This window comes from Pavona decussata, unplaced genomic scaffold (assembly GCF_977016875.1).
Source record: "Pavona decussata unplaced genomic scaffold, jaPavDecu1.1 SCAFFOLD_238, whole genome shotgun sequence".
Lineage (NCBI taxonomy): Eukaryota > Metazoa > Cnidaria > Anthozoa > Scleractinia > Agariciidae > Pavona > Pavona decussata.
The window spans coordinates 1,122,501-1,142,500 of NW_028145643.1; the positions used below are offsets into that span (position 1 = coordinate 1,122,501).

The 20,000-nt window shown below is 38.3% G+C and overlaps 1 protein-coding gene across 4 annotated transcripts in view; it reads left to right on the forward strand.

The window, feature by feature from the left end:
* Positions 1-20,000, forward strand: part of LOC146457655 (uncharacterized) — a 94,423-nt gene that overhangs the window by 53,187 nt on the left and 21,236 nt on the right. For all 4 annotated transcript variants that reach the window (XM_085091594.1, XM_085091591.1, XM_085091593.1 and 1 more), the window contains 2 exons: positions 1-1,963; positions 3,280-5,837. The exon at positions 1-1,963 is cut by the window's left edge. In XM_085091594.1, coding sequence (XP_084947720.1) covers positions 1-1,963; positions 3,280-3,289 — 1,973 coding nt within the window. In that variant the 3' untranslated portion in view covers positions 3,290-5,837. The remainder of the gene's footprint in view (positions 1,964-3,279; positions 5,838-20,000) is intronic.

Here is a 20,000-nt window from a genome sequence, read left to right on the forward strand (position 1 = left end):
CTCGATTTGATTGTTCATCTCAGGTAGCTTGTTTTGATGTGTCACCACAGTCAGACTTCATGGTGTGTGAATGCCGTGATGGAACCATTCAGTTGTGGTCAATTCTTACCGGCAAGCAAATATGGAAACGTAGTGCCATCAATACAAAGCATTACGAAAACTCCTTGTTTTGCCGTCCATTTAGAATGTCCAAAGTAAAGCCTTTGCCAGATGAGTTATTGGTGACGTTATCGCCTGACTTTGTTGCGTCATATTTTCGCTCTGTTGTTTTTCATCCTACTGAGGATGTCATCTTACCAGGAGTTTTAAGCCGTGCTTATACTTTTCACGGAGACCTGAATCCTCTTTTCCCCAAAAGCAAGTGTAGTTTCTCTGTTTGTTCAATTTCTGGCGACAAGATTCTGACTGATTGTCCTGATGATGCTAAATGCCTTATTATGTGGAGTCTGACGGATGGTACGGAGACAACACGTGTCACCCGGGATGAAGATGTTCTATCTTTTGCATGGTCCCATGATAGACGGCTGCTAGCAATTTCACATTTAAGCGGTTCTGTTTGCTTAGTTGATGCCTTGAATGGTTTTAGAACCCTAACAGAAACTACTTTTTCAGAGATATTCGGAATGATAACATTCTCCCCGGACTGTCGATTTCTTTTTTGTCGGAGTTATGTTAGTAGTGTAGACAATATTGAACTTAATGCTAGTGAGCAACAGATGTATTTTTGTTTAAGTGTCGATATGCAGAATCATGGACACTTTTCGATGGACCACCATTCTGGCCTTGTTTCATCTAAGCTCTGCGAACCTGAATCGCATAGCGTTGGTGGTTTTCTATTAGGAGATCCTATCTGTTTATATGATGACAAACCTGGAAATTTTCCTTTAACTGATAATTCATCAAGTGACTTTGTTCTCAATAAGCAATTTGTTTTAAAGAACTATCCACAGAATGGTGTCGTGGAAATGTTGTATCGTGATGAAGTAATGAAGTCAAGAAGCTTAGCCTTTTGGAACAGGGAATTAACGGTGACTTACGTAGATGCATTAACACTCTCTGCTAACGGCGATACTGTTTATCTTCTCGGCTGTCTAGATTATGGACGAAGACGATTAACGGCTTGGGAAGTATCAAGTGGGAAGCTCAAGGCGGAGAAAGTCCTTTACCGCGTTGACTGTAATAGCTTCTGGCAATGCAATCTTTTCGGTTTTAGAGGAGGTATTCTGTTGACAAACAACAGAACTTTTGAACTGTGGAACTTTGAGTTGACTAGGCCCATCCATAGATGGGATGACGTACGTGGAATCCCACGTCCCATTTCAGACAACCTGGTGGCATGTTTTGGACCCAGTGAAGTCTCTATTCTGGATACTGTTACTGGAGACAGAATGCCAACATTTAAACCGCCTTCCGGGAGGGTGATTGCTTGCAACAGCAAATGCCAGCTGATGACCGTTGATACCTCTCAACGTTCACTTGCGTTGTGGCATAGTGGGACTGTGCGATTATGGGAAGAAAGGTGGCAGTCAAGTGGTTCTAGAGAATTACTTTTCTATTGGTCTTTTCGAGGGATTTTTTCTCCTATGGATGATTTTATTCGAATTTTGTTTGATAGTGTTCCCCGTGGGCCAGGTCTGTTCGTTCTGGATGCAGTTTCTGGAAAGATGCTCCACAAATTGTGTAACCCTACTAGATGTTTTAAGTTTGTCAGTAACGAGGAGTGTTGTGCTATTTGCCCCAACTGGGATCGCTTCGGAGTTTCCCTCCTTCGACTGTTTAATGTCAGGTCAGGGGATCTACTTTGTGTATTGGATATTGACGTCGGGCTTCATTCTGAACCGGCTTTGGCAACTTGCCCAGAAAAGGGTCTTATCACCGTCGGCTCATTCTTCTTCAAATTCAGGTTTAAAATTTTCAAGCTAAAGTTGCAAGGAGAGAATAACTACAGCAGAAAGAGAAAAAGGTTAGTCGTAATTCTAAGAAACTGTGATTGTAGCTTTGTATTAAGTTGTATATCAACAACGAGTGCGAGCTTTTGATCAGAAGCTCTAAACACTAACATCCATTTCTCTGGCTTCGTTTTTGGATCAACCAATGAGAATGCAAGTTTGTAACTAAAAACGAGGCTCTTTCTCAGGTCTAGGAAAAACTTTCATTTGTTACGGAAAGTTTCCGGAATTAGAGACGGAACGTTTTGGCTTAATTAGTAACAGTAGAGAGCGACCCGGGGACTTCACAGGGATGTCACCGCCGAGGCACGGCTGATAGTCAACATTATCGTTGTAGGTTCTTTACGTCTTTAAACTATGTTCCCACTTGGTGTTACCTTTCGCTTTCCTGATTTAAATCGTTTTGTGTCTACCTGTGGCTAATGCAGTATGTAAAGTTCTTAGAAAAACACACCAAAGTGTGGAAGAAAGTGATCAGTTTTACCGAACTTATGCACTAGAAAACTGGAAGCGTTTCCTAGCATCACGGAATAAGGACTTAGCGTACCCACCAGGTACTACATTTCGGTAAAAGTTTCATCGGTCATCAAGGTTTAGCTTGCCCTGCTGTTCATCCTATTGAAGGTTTCATCATTGCAATCTTCACACGTGCTGATAGCATTGACTGAGACCTGGAATTTGTTTTTCCAAAATGAAAGGGGAAATGAAAAGGTGATTGAAGCAATAAAACAGTGGGAGCAAGATAGGCGGTGACTTGCTTCTAATGTGGAGAGAAACGAAGTTTTCATTAATGAAACCAAATTTTAATGTATTTTACAGTTGTATGCTTGGTTACCTGGCTTTTGATTGGAAACGAGGCTAGCGGTGGCCTTTTTATATGTAAAGGAAACTCCAATCAACTCTCGCCTTGCGGACACCTTGCTATTACGGACATCCCAATAATACGGACAGCAACTAAATCCCTAGTAAAAATAAATTACAGACATTTAGACATTAAGGACACTAACTCGCGGTCCCGAGGGTGACCGCAATTAATAGAGTTGACTGTAGTTAGCATAAGAACAGCACGATCTACATATGACAAACGGTGACATTTGTATCAAAACAAATTCACCCCCAGCCTCGCTTCTAATCCGAGGCCAGGTCACTGTGTACACAACTGTAAAATGGGCTATTTGCTGATAATTAATTTTTTTGTATTTATAAAGCGCTCCTTGAAAATAGCGGGTGAAATGGTTGATAACCATTTATTTAGATTGTAGTCTTGTTTTGTCACAAAATATATTTTGTTGATTTTTTGTTTTGTTTTGTTTTGTTGTTTGTTTGGCAGGACACGTTAAGACTCGTGTTGACGATCTGTGGATGAATCCGTTGACTGGACAACACAGCTGTGTTGTCAAAGCTAAGTGAAGATTGCAAAGATGGACGAGTGACTGACCAGGATTATACATATTAAAAGCTAAAAAAACGTTCTCTTGTTAAAAAATTCTTTAAGAAATGAGCCTTTGGTTACCAGACTTCAGCCTTTGGCGAATGATAAAAGTGACGAATGCATGAATCGTAAATATAAGCATAAGTAACTATGCGCGAAAAAAATTGCGGAATAATAAACTAATTACGAGTAGCTATTTTAAATTAATCGAATATTGTCTTGGTAACGGCATGGAATTGCTATCTGCTTAAATTAGTCATCGCAGTATGCCGTGACTCAAGAGTTTTTCGCACTCGGTGGTCACTTCTATTAATTACATTTGCTTTTTAATAGTCAATTGTTTTTTCTCATGATGAGAGCTCAAGTCTAAATATCTGTCAGTATGGGATGGTTTCCTTTAGAGGCCAATAGAGACAATACCGTCATAGAAGACACATAAAGTCAGCACAGCCTTCACTCTTTAGTACGTCGCACTTCCAACATCCCGAGCGAAACAGACACAATAGATAAAAACTCTGAAGAAATTTAGACATGTCACGGATGCTTACAAGCCAATGGCCACCGTCTGTCAGTTATTTTAAATATCTTAAAGAAGAAACCTCTCACACAAACAATTCCTTCGCCAGAAGAATTAGTCGTTATGTTGGTCAAGTGGGACGACTCATCCAACACCGCCTTTGATTTCGCTTGCCTTCCTTACATCAGTGGTCTCACCGAACTGCTTACAAGTCTTCTTCTTAACACTGGTATTCAAGTCGTCACAAATAAACCTCACAGAACTTTTCAACAAGACACCCTACAACAAGAACTCTACAACAAGATTTACTTCACTGAAATTCAGACCACCCAGTCACCTTGAAACTGATGTAGTTTACAAGATCCCTTGTCAATACTGCTCTTTGAGTTACATCGGTGAAACTGGTATTTCCCTTAAAGATGAAAGAAAGAACTTTTTACAAATATAAAGAACTCAGTACCAAAAAGGATCCAACATTTCTAATCACGCGTGGACCAAAAACCACTCAATTGACTTTGAAATGCAAGTGTGAATGATAAAGGTCACCACCTAGTACGAAAAACTCTTAAGTTGTGGCTTACTGCTATGACTAATGAGAAAGATGTCAATTCCATGCGGCTACCAAAGCAATACTCGATTCTCTTAAATTGTTGCTCATATTTAGCTTATTTTTTCGCGCGGTTACTTATACTCACATATTTCATGCATTCGCGCACTTTTATTATTCGTCAAAGGCTGCAGCCTGGTAACCGAAAGCGCATTTCTTGAAGAATTTTTTAACCAGAGAACGTTTTTTAGCGTTTTACAACCATGTCGAGTACAACAGAACGAACAAGAGCTAAATCTTGGACTACATGTTTGTGAACTGAACGTCATGTAAATTTCATCAAATGTGATCGAACTCTAAAAAGAGTTGTAGCGTTAAAAATAACAGAAGAACGGTGCGGTTATTCTAACGTATAGTAGTGTTTTTAGAGGTGTACATTTTAGCAACTTCAATTCGACTTCTTGGGGTTTTTTTCGTATCCCGGTAGTATACAGCGCGTGTTGCTCGGGTATAGCATGTTTCTCACAAGGCTGAGCTTCTGAAAATGGGTAGCAAAACTGAATATAATAGGACATTTCTACTATGGCGTCATTTAACTACAACCACCAGAATCCTTCATTTTTTTTTTTTGTTTTGTTTTGTTTGGTTTTTTTTCTTGTACTAATTAGAGCTATTGTTCTTTGCTGTCCACTGGAATTGCAAAATTTGAATTTGAAAAGGAAAATTAAATGAATTCTGGTTAAGTTGTAGTCAAATGATGCCACCATGAAAATGGCGTATTAGGATATTAGCATTTGGTCGACTATTTTTACCAACTTAGAATCAAATAGGCACAGTTTTTTTATAGATATAGAAGTGTATTTTACAAGCATTTTCAAATTTAGGTGATATATTAAGTTCTCATGTTAGTGATATATTAAAGTTGTTGCTAGTTGTTAGGTTTAATAAAGCGATGATAGGAATAGGATTTGAGCATTTGGCGGACTATTTTTATCGACGAGGAGTTAACTAGGAATAGTTTTTATAAATTTATTTTCAAGTGTATTTTACCACCATATTTTAAATGTAGATGATATATTAAATTCTCGTATTAGTACTATATTAAGTTAAAGTTGTTACTAGTTGTTAGTTTTCATAAAGTGATTATTTGTGTGAACATAACATTGCTGTTGATTTTGGTCTAGCATCGATGCACGTAGATAGAATGTTTCTCGCAAGGTCGATCCCCATATAATGGGAAGCCAAACTGAATAAGATTAGGATTTGTGCATTTGGCTGAATATTTTTTAACCTAAGGACAGTTTTTATAAAATTAATTTTAAGTGTATTTTACTATTTTTATCAACCATGAATTAACTAGGGCTAGTTTGTCTTTAAATGTTATATACAAGTGTATATATGGGGCTTTTTTACGGACAAAATATCGAACATGGATACATCAATAGTTTGTTCAATTACGTTATTGTTATGCGTTATAATACAAGTTGCAAAATGAAGTAAATCAATTTCGTCAGGGATATATCGATTTTGGATCTCATACATCGATGTTATGGAGCATACATCGCTTTCCTAAATCATACAACTAAAAGATGTTCGATAAAACTAAAAGATGAGGAAGCGGAAATAGAAGTGACCGGAAGTTAGCTAAGAGAAGAGGCCTGGGAACTAACACTTTCAATATGGCGGAAATAGAGGAAGATTAGCGAACACACTTTTGAAAAGCACAATGCAAGGTGCACGAATTTGGCTTCCCAACATTGATGGATTTTTTATGTATTTGGGAAGGCTACTGGAAAGTGCAGAAGGGCAAAGGAACACTGCATCCTACGACTCGGCTGAATTTTTTAGTCGCCGTTTACGAGGAAACGAAAGAACTCTTGTCACTTTGTCTCTAAGAATAGAAGACGTGAAGCCTTCCCAAATAAAGTTGGGGTGATCTCAGATCTAAACGAACTTGTTTTTATTATAAATGAACTTTCAAGGGACTTTAAAAGAATTGTTGGGGACTCGGAACGTTCTATGTTTACTGCACCATCGTCCCAAAATGATCCTCTTTCAGCTGTGGCGAGAAACGGTTTAGTTGGCAGACCAAGGCTACAGATCAGATATTAGATCACATATCGCTACATATTATTCTATAACAAATTCTTGATCGTGATATATTGGTTCTCCGCGCGCCTATTTGCCACATAATCGGCGCATAATCATGTAGGTAATAATAATAATAATAATAATAATAATAATAATAATAATAATAATAACAATAATAATAATAATAATAATAGCCGTTTGTTCACAAATCCAAGTGAAAAGGAGATAAATGAGGTTTTCCCTTTCTAGTTTATTTCCTGATAAGGAAATAAATTAAAACATTAATTATTTACAACTGTTCAAAATACTTAACATAAAATATATAGCACATCACACAATAGAAGAACTTAGTGTTCACTAGAAAAATTTGCAAGATGACATCTCAGTCTGTTCTTAAAGGTTGTCAAATCTTCCGCCTCAGCAATTTCCTTTGGCAGATTATTCCACTTATCGATTATGCGTATAAAAAAGGAATGTTTAAAACGATTCAAAGTTGTAGATGCAAACTTAAGTTTAAAACGGTGATTTGCTCTTAAGAGCGAATGCCTACAAGAATCACACAAAATCGGAAAATAGCGGCAAAAGTGTAAAAACTCAAAATCGCTCAAACTTTGGCTATCAGTAGTCCACACTGAGTTATTTATTGCAATGTAATTAATTTGTCTAAAAACTTTTTGTTTTGGCGGAAAATGACTATAATGAATTTCGGTGCTAGTCACGAGAAATTTCGACTTAAAAATTAACGGTTTTTAAGCGAGCCGCTCGCCTTAACTGTAGAGCAAGAAGACATCCACTTATTATCAGCTTATCCTGCATCTCTTCCCGATTTGATTTTATTATTTCTATGAAGTTTGAAAAAACCATGACATCGAGAGGGACCTGAACGAAATCCCACTGTTACTGTATGGAAATGACGAGCTAAAATTAAAAGATTATCTACCACGCTACCTTTATCACGAATGGGATGAAATTTCAACAGTAAAGTTAGGAAGAAATGTACTCTTAATTAATCTAACGTTTGTTCTGGGGAAATTAAATCGTTGTCTTTAACAGAGTGCTAAAAACCACTGAAATACAGGCAAATAAGAGATTGCGTGACAGATCGTGACAGAGGTTACAATTGTGTTTTACGGATGTTTAAGCCCGAACTCGATATTATTGCTGTTCATAAAACAACAGCATTGTCTTTTGAGAATGTAATGGTTTTCCCGTATTATATGAAACTTTGTTCGTACTTTGTGTAAACAAATTCATAACTCCCAGGAAAAAAAAAAGTTATGACATCGCGAGACATCGGGAGGTGTTCTTGTCTCAGACCCCTCAATGCTTTAACTGTAGTTTCCTTTCGAAGTTTACCTATTTGTTTGTTGCGTATGAGATAATTTGTCTTTATTCTATTCGGTTGTGAGAACTACTAACTCACTCGTCTTATTTAGCATGAGATCTGATCATGACAATAAATGCTATTATTGCCTACTTGTGACAGCTTTGATTGGCAACAAAATTTCAGCTACTTGTATATAAATGCCGTATTTCCTCGAACAAAGCCGGGGCGATTTTTTCCCCACCAAAAGAGGGCAATTATTCGAGCGAAGGCGATTATTTCAAATATTGCTCTCTAGAATTTGTGTTCTACATATTTTGTTTTATTATTAAACCGATCAGGAAATAATCGCATCAAATAAGCTGAAAATAGGCTTTTAAAGTGTTTTAAATTTGGTTCCTTGATTAATTTTCAATGTCAATATCCTTGGCGTCGTCACTGATCAGTTTTGCTGGATAAAAAAAGGAGATGCCGAGAGGGGTGGGGTGAGGGTGATTATTCGAGAGAGATGATTATTTGAAATATTTTCGTCAGAGGGGAGCGATTCCTGGAAGGAGGCGGGTACTCGAAGGACGGGTCCTCTTTTAGAACACTGTATTTCATAAAACTCCGGCCTTCAAGTTCTTTCCGCGTCAGGGAGTCATACATCTAAATGGCATATATACAATAAAAATTACTGCTAAATGAACCTTCACATTTACAACAAAACGTATGTAAGATCCTAGTCTATTATTCACTGAAACTTTCTATGAATGTATGTCGTGGTGAATAAATAAATAAATAAGCAAATAAGTAAACAAATAAATAAATAAATAAAACGGCTTGTGATTTCCTGCCCTAAAGATTAACAACATGTACTGTTTTCATTACGAGCACCTGTTGGCTTGACAACCACAGCCCTGCACCAGGTTTGAAATCATGTCCACGAATGGCTTTTTCCGTTTGACTTTTACTTCTGATGTGTCAAGTCCGAAGGCTTCACAGATGTTCCGTAACATTAACACTGAAAGTGAGCTAGGCTTGGAGTTAATGACTAGCTCACAAATGTTGTAGGAGTCATATATACATCGAATGTGAATGCTGCTATCGGTTAGTGCTGCACAATACAAGAAAACTAGCTAGCTTTACAAAGCGCGTCACTCTAAGTAAGAAAGTTCGGTGGGAAAAATTCCATAACTTTTGCGTGGAACTCGTTTACAGGGGCGTAGCGTGGGATTTTGAAGATGTATGCACGAGAATAAATTTTCGTGATCGCCAAAGGCGCTTACAACCAGGGGGGTCTGGGGGCATGGTCCCCCAGAAAAATTTTGAAATTTAGGGTCTCGGAAATGCCATCTCCTGGTTTTTCTGCGGGGCATTTTCAATAAGTAATGCGGAAAAAATGCAATAGAAAGTTGTTTATTTTAACCGTTTCCCTAGTGATTTCTGTAAGCTACGGTGTTCCAAAAAGAAAAAAAATACAAAGGCAATGTAGACAGGTCACAAGCAAAGGGCGAGGCGTCCACCCTTAAGACGGGCAAATTCCGTTACCAACCTGTCAATATCCACGTTCTTATGTTTATGTATATGAAGGATTGCTAGGGAGCTTAATCTTTCATCCCTCATAGTACTTCGCAGAGGAGATTTTAGTCTCTTCATGCTACTGAAGCTACGTGCGGCAGTGCATGTAGACACAGAATAAGTTAACAATGTTACGAGAGCAACATAGCACACCGGGATAAAATTGGGAGTTTGCGTGATCAAGAGTCTTAACCAAAGTCTGCGGCGTCGCATTCGGATCCGTGCCACTCCATTTGTGCTTCCATCTTGTGAGGCGTTTTTCCTATTTTTGCTTACCACTCGAATGCATTTTGCCATTATTAGTGGCCAGCACTGAATTATTAATGCTTGGATAATGGGAATTCTAATAAAAAACGCCAGTATAATGTGAAAATATGAAATTATTACCCAGCAAATTCAATGAGAAAAAAAGTTTTATCTCAGATCTCAGCTGTACGCACGGGCGTACGTGCGTATATGGACGCTACGCCCCTGGTTTATAATTGGCCATCAGTATGGCAACACGCTCAAATAGTTAATTTCAAGAGTCAGCAAAATAATATTTCCGAATATTAAACAAAAACTAGAGAATTAGTCTCTGTTTTGCCAGCTTTCTATAATGTGTGATCATCAGCATTCGTTTTTTCTTTTTTTTTAACTCGTAAAGAAACTCGTAATCATCCAAGTAAAGAGACAAATATGTGCACTACTGGCTACGTGAAAATTGGCGAGGGAGCGAGGGAAAGCTTGAATGAAACAAATATGCTGTTAAACATTTTAGTTATCAAACAAAATGATGAATAATAAAAATCAGCAGCAATAACAAGGCCATTAATGTATTTCCATCCGGTTAGGTCTGAGTTAAAGGTCTGAATGTTTCCTGAAATACGTACGTTTGCAATATCTGTCACGGTGCGTCACGCAATCTCGGTTTGATTTTGCGATTTTGTCAGATTTTGAGCGCTCTTCCACAGAGCACAATTAAGTTTCCCCAGAAAAAAATTTATTTTAGTTGAAAGCCCATTTCCTCCTTACTTCACCCTTACAGTTTCATTTGATTTGTGATAAAGGTAGTAGGATAAATTATGTTTTCAATTTAGCAAGCGATTTCTACAATGTTACGGGTCCCTTTTTTTCTGGTCGGTCTCAGTGTTACAAGCTTGATCGATCTTGATGGGAATTAAAACATAAAACCTTCAAAGGTTGTAAAACAAGCTGATAACAAATAGATGTCTTCAAGCTTTATCAGAAGGGCAAGTGGGTTGCTTCAAAATGACTGATTTTTTAGCCCGAATTTTCTCGTGTCTGACTATGAAATCAATCTTGGTCATTTTCTGCCAAATCAAAAAGTTATTTCACAAATGAACCACACAGCAATGAATAACTCAATATGGACTTCTAATAGCCAAAGTTTCAGCTATTTTCAAAATTTGAAAGTTTGCCGCACAATGTTCGATTTTTGTGTACACGCGCTCTTAAGGGCCGAAAATCATGTGCCATCGTAAAATATGCTGAGGTATCTAGTCCATTAAGTCTGTTTATTGTCTTATAACACTCGATAAGCGACGTAAATAATTTTCGGTACAGGTGTCAAATTTGAACTCAGTTATTGCAAGTGAATGCCTGTAATAATATTATTAATAATATTATTAATAATAATAACAGCAAGAGGCATTTGTTGACCTACCCTGGGTGTCAGAGGGTTTTTTCCCTGGCAAAGCCACCATCAGTATTGTTGACCACAAGGAACAGGCAGCATAATATAGGGAAGGTGAGGGCTGGGAAACTGGGTGAGGGTGATTAGTGAGAGGGTCTAAATAGAATTGGGGGAGGTATTTTAAATCATGAGATATATCAGAATTGAATTGGCATTTTATATGCTCATGCATGAAAGTTACATGAAAGTTACAGACTACTAAATTTCAAACATCTTTTAAGTACAATGCCGCCAAATCCTGGAACACTCTTCCTCATAACTTACGTCATGATCAGTCTCTCACTAGTTTTAAACTAAGAGTCAAGAAACATCTAAATCACCTTAGTTAATTTCTTACCTTCATGAACTCTGAATGATTGTTTGCTTTCATTTCTATATTTGATTATTTATTCTTATTATTTTATACAGATCTCCATTTAAACCAGCTATACTGAACCGGAATTTCTGTATAAATAATGTATATAAATTCTCACCTCCCTACCAATGCCCTTGCACGACCCACATTTAACACCAGTGTTTTCCTTTAGAGAAATGACAAACTAAGTGCCTGACTGTTTTGAAAAGAGGGGGTGGGGTCTAATGGTGAAGGGAGGCCTATTACAAAAGGTGACCCCTTTAAACAGAGACTCGTTAGAAGATTAGAAAGGAGGTGGTGTTAAATAAATAGCGCTTCAACGAATTCTTTTATTTTACCATAACGCTTTGGGGCATGGCACACTACACTCTATGAATTATCTGCTGTGCTGCTCTTAAAGTGCTAACAACCGGATCCACTCTTCGAATAGATTCCTAAATACGATGGCAATGGATTCGTAAGCCCCTTTGCCTCAAGCTCCCTTCAATCAGGCGTTGACAAGCGCTTAGTGTCACTTCAAGAATTTCCCTCACGTACACGTCAAGAGCATCATTTTCTCGTTAACGGCGACTAAAAAATTCAGCCGAGTCGTAGGATGCAGTGTTCCTTTGCCCTTCTGCACTTTCCAGTAGCCTACCCAAAGACATAAAAAATCCATCAATGTTGGGAAGCCAAATTCGTGCACCTTGCATTGTTGCATTGCGATATGTGATCTAATATCTGATCTGTAGCCTTGGTCTGCCAACTAAACCGTTTCTCGCCACAGCTGAAAGAGGATCATTTTGGGACGATGGTGCAGTAAACATAGAACGTTCCGAGTCCCCAACAATTCTTTTAAAGTCCCTTGAAAGTTCATTTATAATAAAAACAAGTTCGTTTAGATCTGAGATCACCCCAACTTTATTTGGGAAGGCTTCACGTCTTCTATTCTTAGAGACAAAGTGACAAGAGTTCTTTCGTTTCCTCGTAAACGGCGACTAAAAAATTCAGCCGAGTCGTAGGATGCAGTGTTCCTTTGCCCTTCTGCACTTTCCAGTAGCCTTCCCAAATACATAAAAAATCCATCAATGTTGGGAAGCCAAATTCGTGCACCTTGCATTGTGCTTTTCAAAAGTGTGTTCGCTAATCTTCCTCTATTTCCGCCATATTGAAAGTGTTAGTTCCCAGGGCCTCTTCTCTTAGCTGACTTCCGGTCACTTCTATTTCCGCTTCCTCATCTTTTAGTTTTATCGAACATCTTTTAGTTGTATGATTTAGGAAAGCGATGTATGCTCCATAACATCGATGTATGACATCCAAAATCGATATATCCCGGACGAAATTGATTTATTTCATTTTGCAACTTGTATTATAACGCATAACAATAACGTAATTGAACAAACTATTGATGTATCCATTTTCGATATTTTGTCCGCAAAAAAGCCCCATATGTATATTACCAGCATATTTTAAACGTAGATCTGACATGTATATTAAATTCTTAGGTATGTGATAAATTCAAGTTGCTGTTAGTTGCTAATTTGAACCAAATGAGTCAAAGTGTACGCATAGCATCTCAGAGGATTTTGATCTAGCCATCGATGCCTTCAAACTAAATACTCCAGTTTGTTCAAAGTTTCTATACTAGTGCGGTTGGCGACGATGGAAGTGAATTAAATTTGAAGAAATGGCCAATTTTTGAAAGCCCTCCTTTGTGTCTTGGAAACAATCAGACAAAAAAATGATCTTGTTTTCGCTTGTGATCTTTCTAGTGGTGTTCTAGACGAACAAAGAGAAACTAATAGAGATACATTTTCCCACAAACTTAATTGAGAAGGTGGTTAATCAGTACATTACCAAGATTCATGCTGCACAGAGTTCGAATGACAGACAGATTAACTCAAGTGACAGACCTAGTGAAAGTGCATCACATTTTGAACTCGTGGATTACGCGTAGCGTAGGAAAGAGATGTTGAGGGCACCTGTGATATGCAAATGTGCCACTCAGGTGTAGACACGTTCCTAATTAGTCGGCCCAGCACGAAAGCTCCCGATAAAACGACAACAATTGTCGTAGATCGATCGTTCCCGAAGGCCCCTCTGCGCAAAAGCGCTAAGCGTGCATCGTGTGGTGTTTTCATTGTGGTGATTTTTTAGCTTTCACATGTCTTCAAGTGGACTTCGAATGTTTCAAACTAGTACCATGGCCAACTTGGCGACTGGATTTCATGAGCTTTTGACTCGTCCAGGTGCTAAACATGACGAAGAGATGAGCATTTTCTTTTCGACCCCCCAAGCTTAAGCTTATTTGTCCAACTTGTCTAACTCGATATGATATGCGCGAGTGCTGTTGGCTCGGGCAAAGGGGTCAACTTTTTTCTCATATAAACGCTCGCTGAAGTTGGCTCGGCTGGAAGGGTGACCCTCTTTCCCGAGACAACTCGTGTCCATACAAACGGGGCCTTAGACCAGCCTAGTGTTAAACGTGAGCCCGGGAAAGGGGGGGGGGGGGGTACTCCCATATATGAGCTAGATAGGTATGTGCCGCCCGATAGGGTATGGTTCTTGAGAGTCTCGATCCTTAAATAGGGTATCAATTTTGAATGTGTTGGCATTGTATTAGCTAAAATTCAAATGCGTAAATGTATCAGCTAAAATTCAAGTGCGTAAATGCCCAGCAGTTATACGAGAAACAAATCATCTGTTAAAATTACAGGAATGAAATAAAGCTGTTCACGACATTAAATTCTTAGCTTTTGTTTTTCCCTTGAATAGGGTGTCATTGTTCGGGTTTGGGCCTTAAATAGGGTATCAATTTTTATTTGTCTCATCCTTAAGGGTTTAAGAACCTGGGCGTCACACACCTATCCGAACTGATTTATCGGAGAGCCCTCCACCCCCCCCCCCCCCCCGAAACGTGACTCATATACGGTGCAGATGGTCTGTGTTTGCCAGTCGTTTGCCAGACGATCTTTTAATTCTGATACATAGTTTTCTTCATAACCATGAGCTGAGAGATTTGCTTTTTTGTTTACTAGTACTCAAGTCGCTTGATCGTTTTTCTCACCATTCATAACACAGGATGCTAGAGGTAGTTCTCCACAATTTTAAAATGATTGCCGGCTCATCCAGGCAATGATGGGAAAACGGTACATTTTTGTTTTGTCAACACCAACTTGTTTGGATTCTTGGGCACACTTCAGATTATAAACACAGGATTTTGATCCCGTAACGAAGTTGCGCAAAATTTTAATTGGAAAAGAAAGCATTGCGAGGGGCGATTTCCTGCTATAACTTTTTTGATTCAAAACTACTATTTTCCTTATCGTGAAAGCCAATACAAGTTGTAGTTCGAAGCTTATTGCGCTTGTCAAGAGTTTGAAATTTATCTTTTCAGGACAGTTTCTTTTCTGGGCCAGAGATTTTTTAGTCTAGACTATACTCGGTTAACTGTAAGTTTTACACTAGCGGGTTTACGCAACAGGACGGCTGATGTGGTGGGACGGCAAATTGTGCTTGTGTAACCAACGTGACGGCCAAGTACTGTATTCATGACTCTAGATTGTAACATTCCTACCCCTCGTGGTTTTCAGGTTGTCAGAGATGAGAGAACAACAGTTTTAGTCGAAAATCGCCTAAAAATGTGAAGGTACTAAGATGTCTAGACTGTTCACAGTCCCCCTATTTTTCCGTGGGATTCTCGAGCGATGGAACCGCCGCCATCTTGGTTTGCAAAAGCGAGCGCGATCTGGGAAGAGTGTCTAAACTACCGAGGGGAGGGGGAGTGGGTGTTAGTATAGTTTCCGCCGCCTCCCAACTCCGCTCCCCTCCCCTCGGTAGTTTAAACACTCTCCCCAGATCGCGCTCGCTTTTACAAACCAAGATGGCGGCGGTTCCATCGAAGCGTACCGGTCTCGAGAATCCCACGGAAAAATAGGGGGACTGTGAACAGTCTATAAGATGTCATGTTGGACACAACGATAATTCACCGTCCCCTGCCCTCAGCCGTCCTGTTGCGTAAGCTCACTATTAGCAGTAGGAGGGAGGGGGCGTCTCTAGGGTAACCATTCGTCTAGTGATCACTCCCAGTGTGACATCACGTCATACATCAATGATTTTTAAAATGGCGGGCAAATTTCGTGTTCGTTATTCTGCAAAAGATGTTTATTTTGCGGAGATTTAGATGCTTCTTTTACCTTATTCGATATGACACACCTTTTTTAAAAATAGAAAAGAATTATTTGCGATAATCTTTGGTACGATAAACATTTCAGAAGCCTTATATAAGGGATAGAAAGGTACTTCCAAGAAGCCAATACGTCGGCAGAGTTTGTGTACTCGTTATCGGTTTCGGGAAATTCACGAGGTGATGCAGCGACATCCTGATCAGCAATTTTCCGTCCTGGAGCCTGTTTCTCTGACGTCCCGATAAGTCACTTCCTGGGTGGTGGAATGCATGTTTAAAATTCTTTTTTTTTTAAGTTGTTTCAATGTAAACTTTTACCATTAAATTGCAAGCATTTGTATATTTAGCGGCACGGGAACCATAGCTTTCTGTGGGCCCGGTGAGTTATCGGAGCTTTCAAGGCCTCTTGTGAAAGAAATGTGATATTATGCTTTAAGTCTGCTGAGCAAATGACAGGCCTCTTGTTGCGTAAGGTCTTTTCTTATCTACGCATGCACATATAAGTGGAGTAGCCGAGATAGATATGACTGCAAGTTTCCGTCCTGTAGCATAAAGCACTTGTATGTATTCTCGTAATTGAACCCATCTGACGGGTGCATGGTCTTGAGAAAGATAAAGTCCTTTAATTTGTTGTACAAAATACAGCAGCTTTTTGCGTCAGTTTTTTTGTGTAATGCTCATGAAACATGATCAGCTTTTAAGTTTTTTTGGCCAGTGGTTAAACTATGTCAAACCTCAGTGAATGCACCAATGGCCGTAAAGCAAATTGTAATCTCCGTCGAGTTTAAATTTACTTCTTCCTAATAGAAAAAGAATTCTGGAATGCATTTTTATAGAGTTCAGTCCATGATAGTTCAAGAGCTTTACTTATTTTTGTTGTTGTTGTTATTATTATAATGCAAAAGAAGTATACTCGTAAAAATAAAACATAAGAAGTATGCACTTAAACTGTACATTTAACATATTCTTGCTTTAAATTAAAACAATTTCCAAGAGCTCTTTATGCCACTTATTACTAACAACTTAACGACTTATACAGTCGACTTTCACAATCTTTAAAACCAGTTATCTCGAGACTTGTACGGAATTAAATCCAACAGTAAACTGAGTTATAACTTTCCCACAGTTGAGCTCTAGCGAGTTTTGTATTTGTTTAACGTGAGTAACAGGCACGGGACCGTTGAATGCGTTCACATTTGTTAACGACTAAGTTTCTCGTAGTTATTTTGAAACAGACCTGCACAGACGTTTCGGTTATTGACTCACCCATGTGCGAGTTACCCTCGTTAAATGAAGTTAGAAGTTTATTAATACTTGTATTAGGATTATACTCTGCTCAGATATATATTTATTAACTTGTGTTTCGTGCAACGTGTAGACTCTGACAGCTTAGTTACCATTAATTATTTAAAACTTTAGAATTAACTTTCCTAGCAATAATTTTCTCGATCTCTCTTAAGACATCCATTGTTAACATGAATAGACATATGTTTAAAGCAAACGTGTTGGGAATTTTTTTTTTCTACGATCTTAGAATAAAAGTCCATTACACCATGCTAACCGCTGTATCTACCTCACATTTGTTGTTCGGATTTTAGTTTAAAGGTCCCAGTGAGAACGACTATTCTCCTTAATGCCCAACATGCTTTCAAACAAGCACATTGTTTTCTTTATCAGGATTGTTCAGAGGTCTGAGCTCACGGTTAAAGCACGCCTGACTTAAATTAAAGTTTGTTTGTGTTGCTCTGGTATCCTACGCAGTTGAAAAAGTTAAGTTACAGTATGTCGGTCAGCCAGCGGTGTTCGTCAGCCCAGGTGGACGATCTTCCGCTGCCCGGGCTTGACCGTGGTCAAAACGTAAAAAAGAAGAAGAAGAAGAAGAAGAAGAAGAAGAAAAGAGAGTCCTAAGTTGTTGTTGTTGTTTTTGTTCTTGTTTATGTAACTTTCCTTGTGAGTCTGTGAGAGAATTTTATGGAAAGGTCATATTTGATCTAGAAAAAATTTGAAGCGAAGACAAAAATTAAGTGACAAAATACACCCCGATTCGGCCGAGGTCTTCGCCGCTCGCCATTTTTTAATTTCGCGAAGACGTTAAGGTTTTATAAGCCTTACACGGGGATGTAACGTTTCTTGGCAACCGTAGATGAATATATCGCAGCTCTTAAGAAATTCTATACCTTGTACATTTTTCGCTTCTTCCTTAGGAAACATCGGGCAAGCTTTAAAGTGTCCCTCTATCAAAATGCAATGTAGTGAACACCTGCTGCGTATGTAGCAAAACAGTTTGTTTTGTTTTCAAGTTTGGTTGATGTTTTGTCGGTATTTGCTTTATTTTCTTCCCATTTTGTTTTGAATTTCGTTGAGCAAATAAAAAGTTATAATACTTAAGGAGGCTCGAGGCAGTTTTTTTGGACTTAGGGTGGAAGTTTTGAAATTACAATCTCGCATTCAAGATAAACTTCGATCTCCTTCATACTACATCATCATTTCAACGTATGATCAAAGTTAATTTTCTCATCAGTTTCCAAGCAACAGCTATTACCATAACAACGGAAGCGCATAGCCTCTCATTTTAAACATTGTCGATTATCTCGAAATCTAGTTAGACACTTTATGACGAAACTTTAGGGATTTAAACTACTCAATCTAGACAACTTGTAGGCGAAATTAGAAACAAATCTGTAAGAGCGTTTTCAAGTAAATAATGAATCAATTTTTACGGGGTGATTTTGTTTATTCCAGCAGCATTTTTCACCAATATCTCTTGCAAAATAAAACTTGACACTTTCTCTTTTCTGTTGAAAGGTCCTTGCTCATAGCAAAATATTCTAAATGTATATTGAGCTTCATGGGTGTCTCCGATTTTAAGACATTATGTTTGAAAACAGTGGAAATAAAGCGCAGATAAATGAAAAAGTTTCTACTTTGCATGACTCGAGATATCTTTAAAATACCCTGGCAGATTTTTCTGTTAAATGACAAGCGGTTAGAATAAGAATTCTTTTCGATATTGACGCAAGTTTTAGGCTCAAGAACCGAAACTGGTGTTAGATAAGAAGGTTGAATCTCGGTCTAGTTTCAGTCATTATTCGCTTTCTCCGAACAAGAATTTTATTTTGTTTGTCCCGGTCTATTCCACTGCTATTCACGTGCTGTGAATATTTATGATTACGTGGAGTCGTGCAAAAGGTAACATTTACATAATTATATGCGCCTGCTTCTCAAGTCTCCCATTGTAAATTTAACCTTTTGCACGACTTCACGGTATGATAAATATTCAAAGCACGTGAATAACAGTGAAATAGACCGGGACAAACAAAATAAAATTCTTGTTCGGAGAAAGCGAATAACGACTGAAACTTGACCAAGATTCAGCCTTCTTATCTAACACCAATTTCAGTTCCTGAGCCTAAAACTTGCGTAGATATCGAAAAGAATTATTACTTTAACCGCTTGTAATTTAACAGAAAAATCTGTGGGGGCATTTTAAAGATATCTCGATTTATGCAAAGTAGAAACTTTTTCATTTATCTGCGCTTTATTTTCACTGTTTTCAAACATAAATATCTTAAAATCGGAGACACCCATGAAGCTCAATAAACATTCAGAATGTTTTGCTATCAGGAGAGACCCTTTGACAGAAAAGGCAAAGTGTCAAGTTTTATTTTGCAAGAGATATTGGTGAAAAATGCTGCTGGAATAAACAAAATCACCCCGTAAAAATTGATTCATTATTCACTTGAAAACGCTCTTACAGATTTGTTTCTAATTTCGCCTACAAGTTGTCTAGATTGAGTAGTTTATATCCCTAAAGTTTCGTCATAAAGTGTCTGACTAGATTTCGAGATAATCGACAATGTTTAAAATGAGAGACTATGCGCTTCCGTTGCTATGGTAATAGCTGTTGCTTGGAAACCGATGAGAAATTTAACTTTGATCATACGTTGAAATGATGATGTAGCATAAAGGAGATCGAAGTTTATCTTGAATGCGAGATTGTAATTTCAAAACTTCCACCCTAAGTCCAAAAAAACTGCCTCGAGCCTCCTTAAACTAAAGTCGTCGTTGCTAGTTTTGTCAATGTAAATCCCTGCAAACAATTTTTGAAAGATTGTGACGTTGATACGTAGCGTGAATTTCAGAGTCCGATGGAGAACAACTTATCTGGGAAAAATCGCTGTGATTGAAACTGGATGCCGTTGATGTTTATTTAATGAATTTAATGTTCTTTTGAAGGCAAGGGTTCATGACTGGAAAGAAATCACGTCCTAATACTCAGCCTATCTACAGCGAAGGAAATCGTAATGACTTCCTGATTTCTAGTGGATTTGAATTAAGGACGGTGCCTACTAATAGCGAAGTAT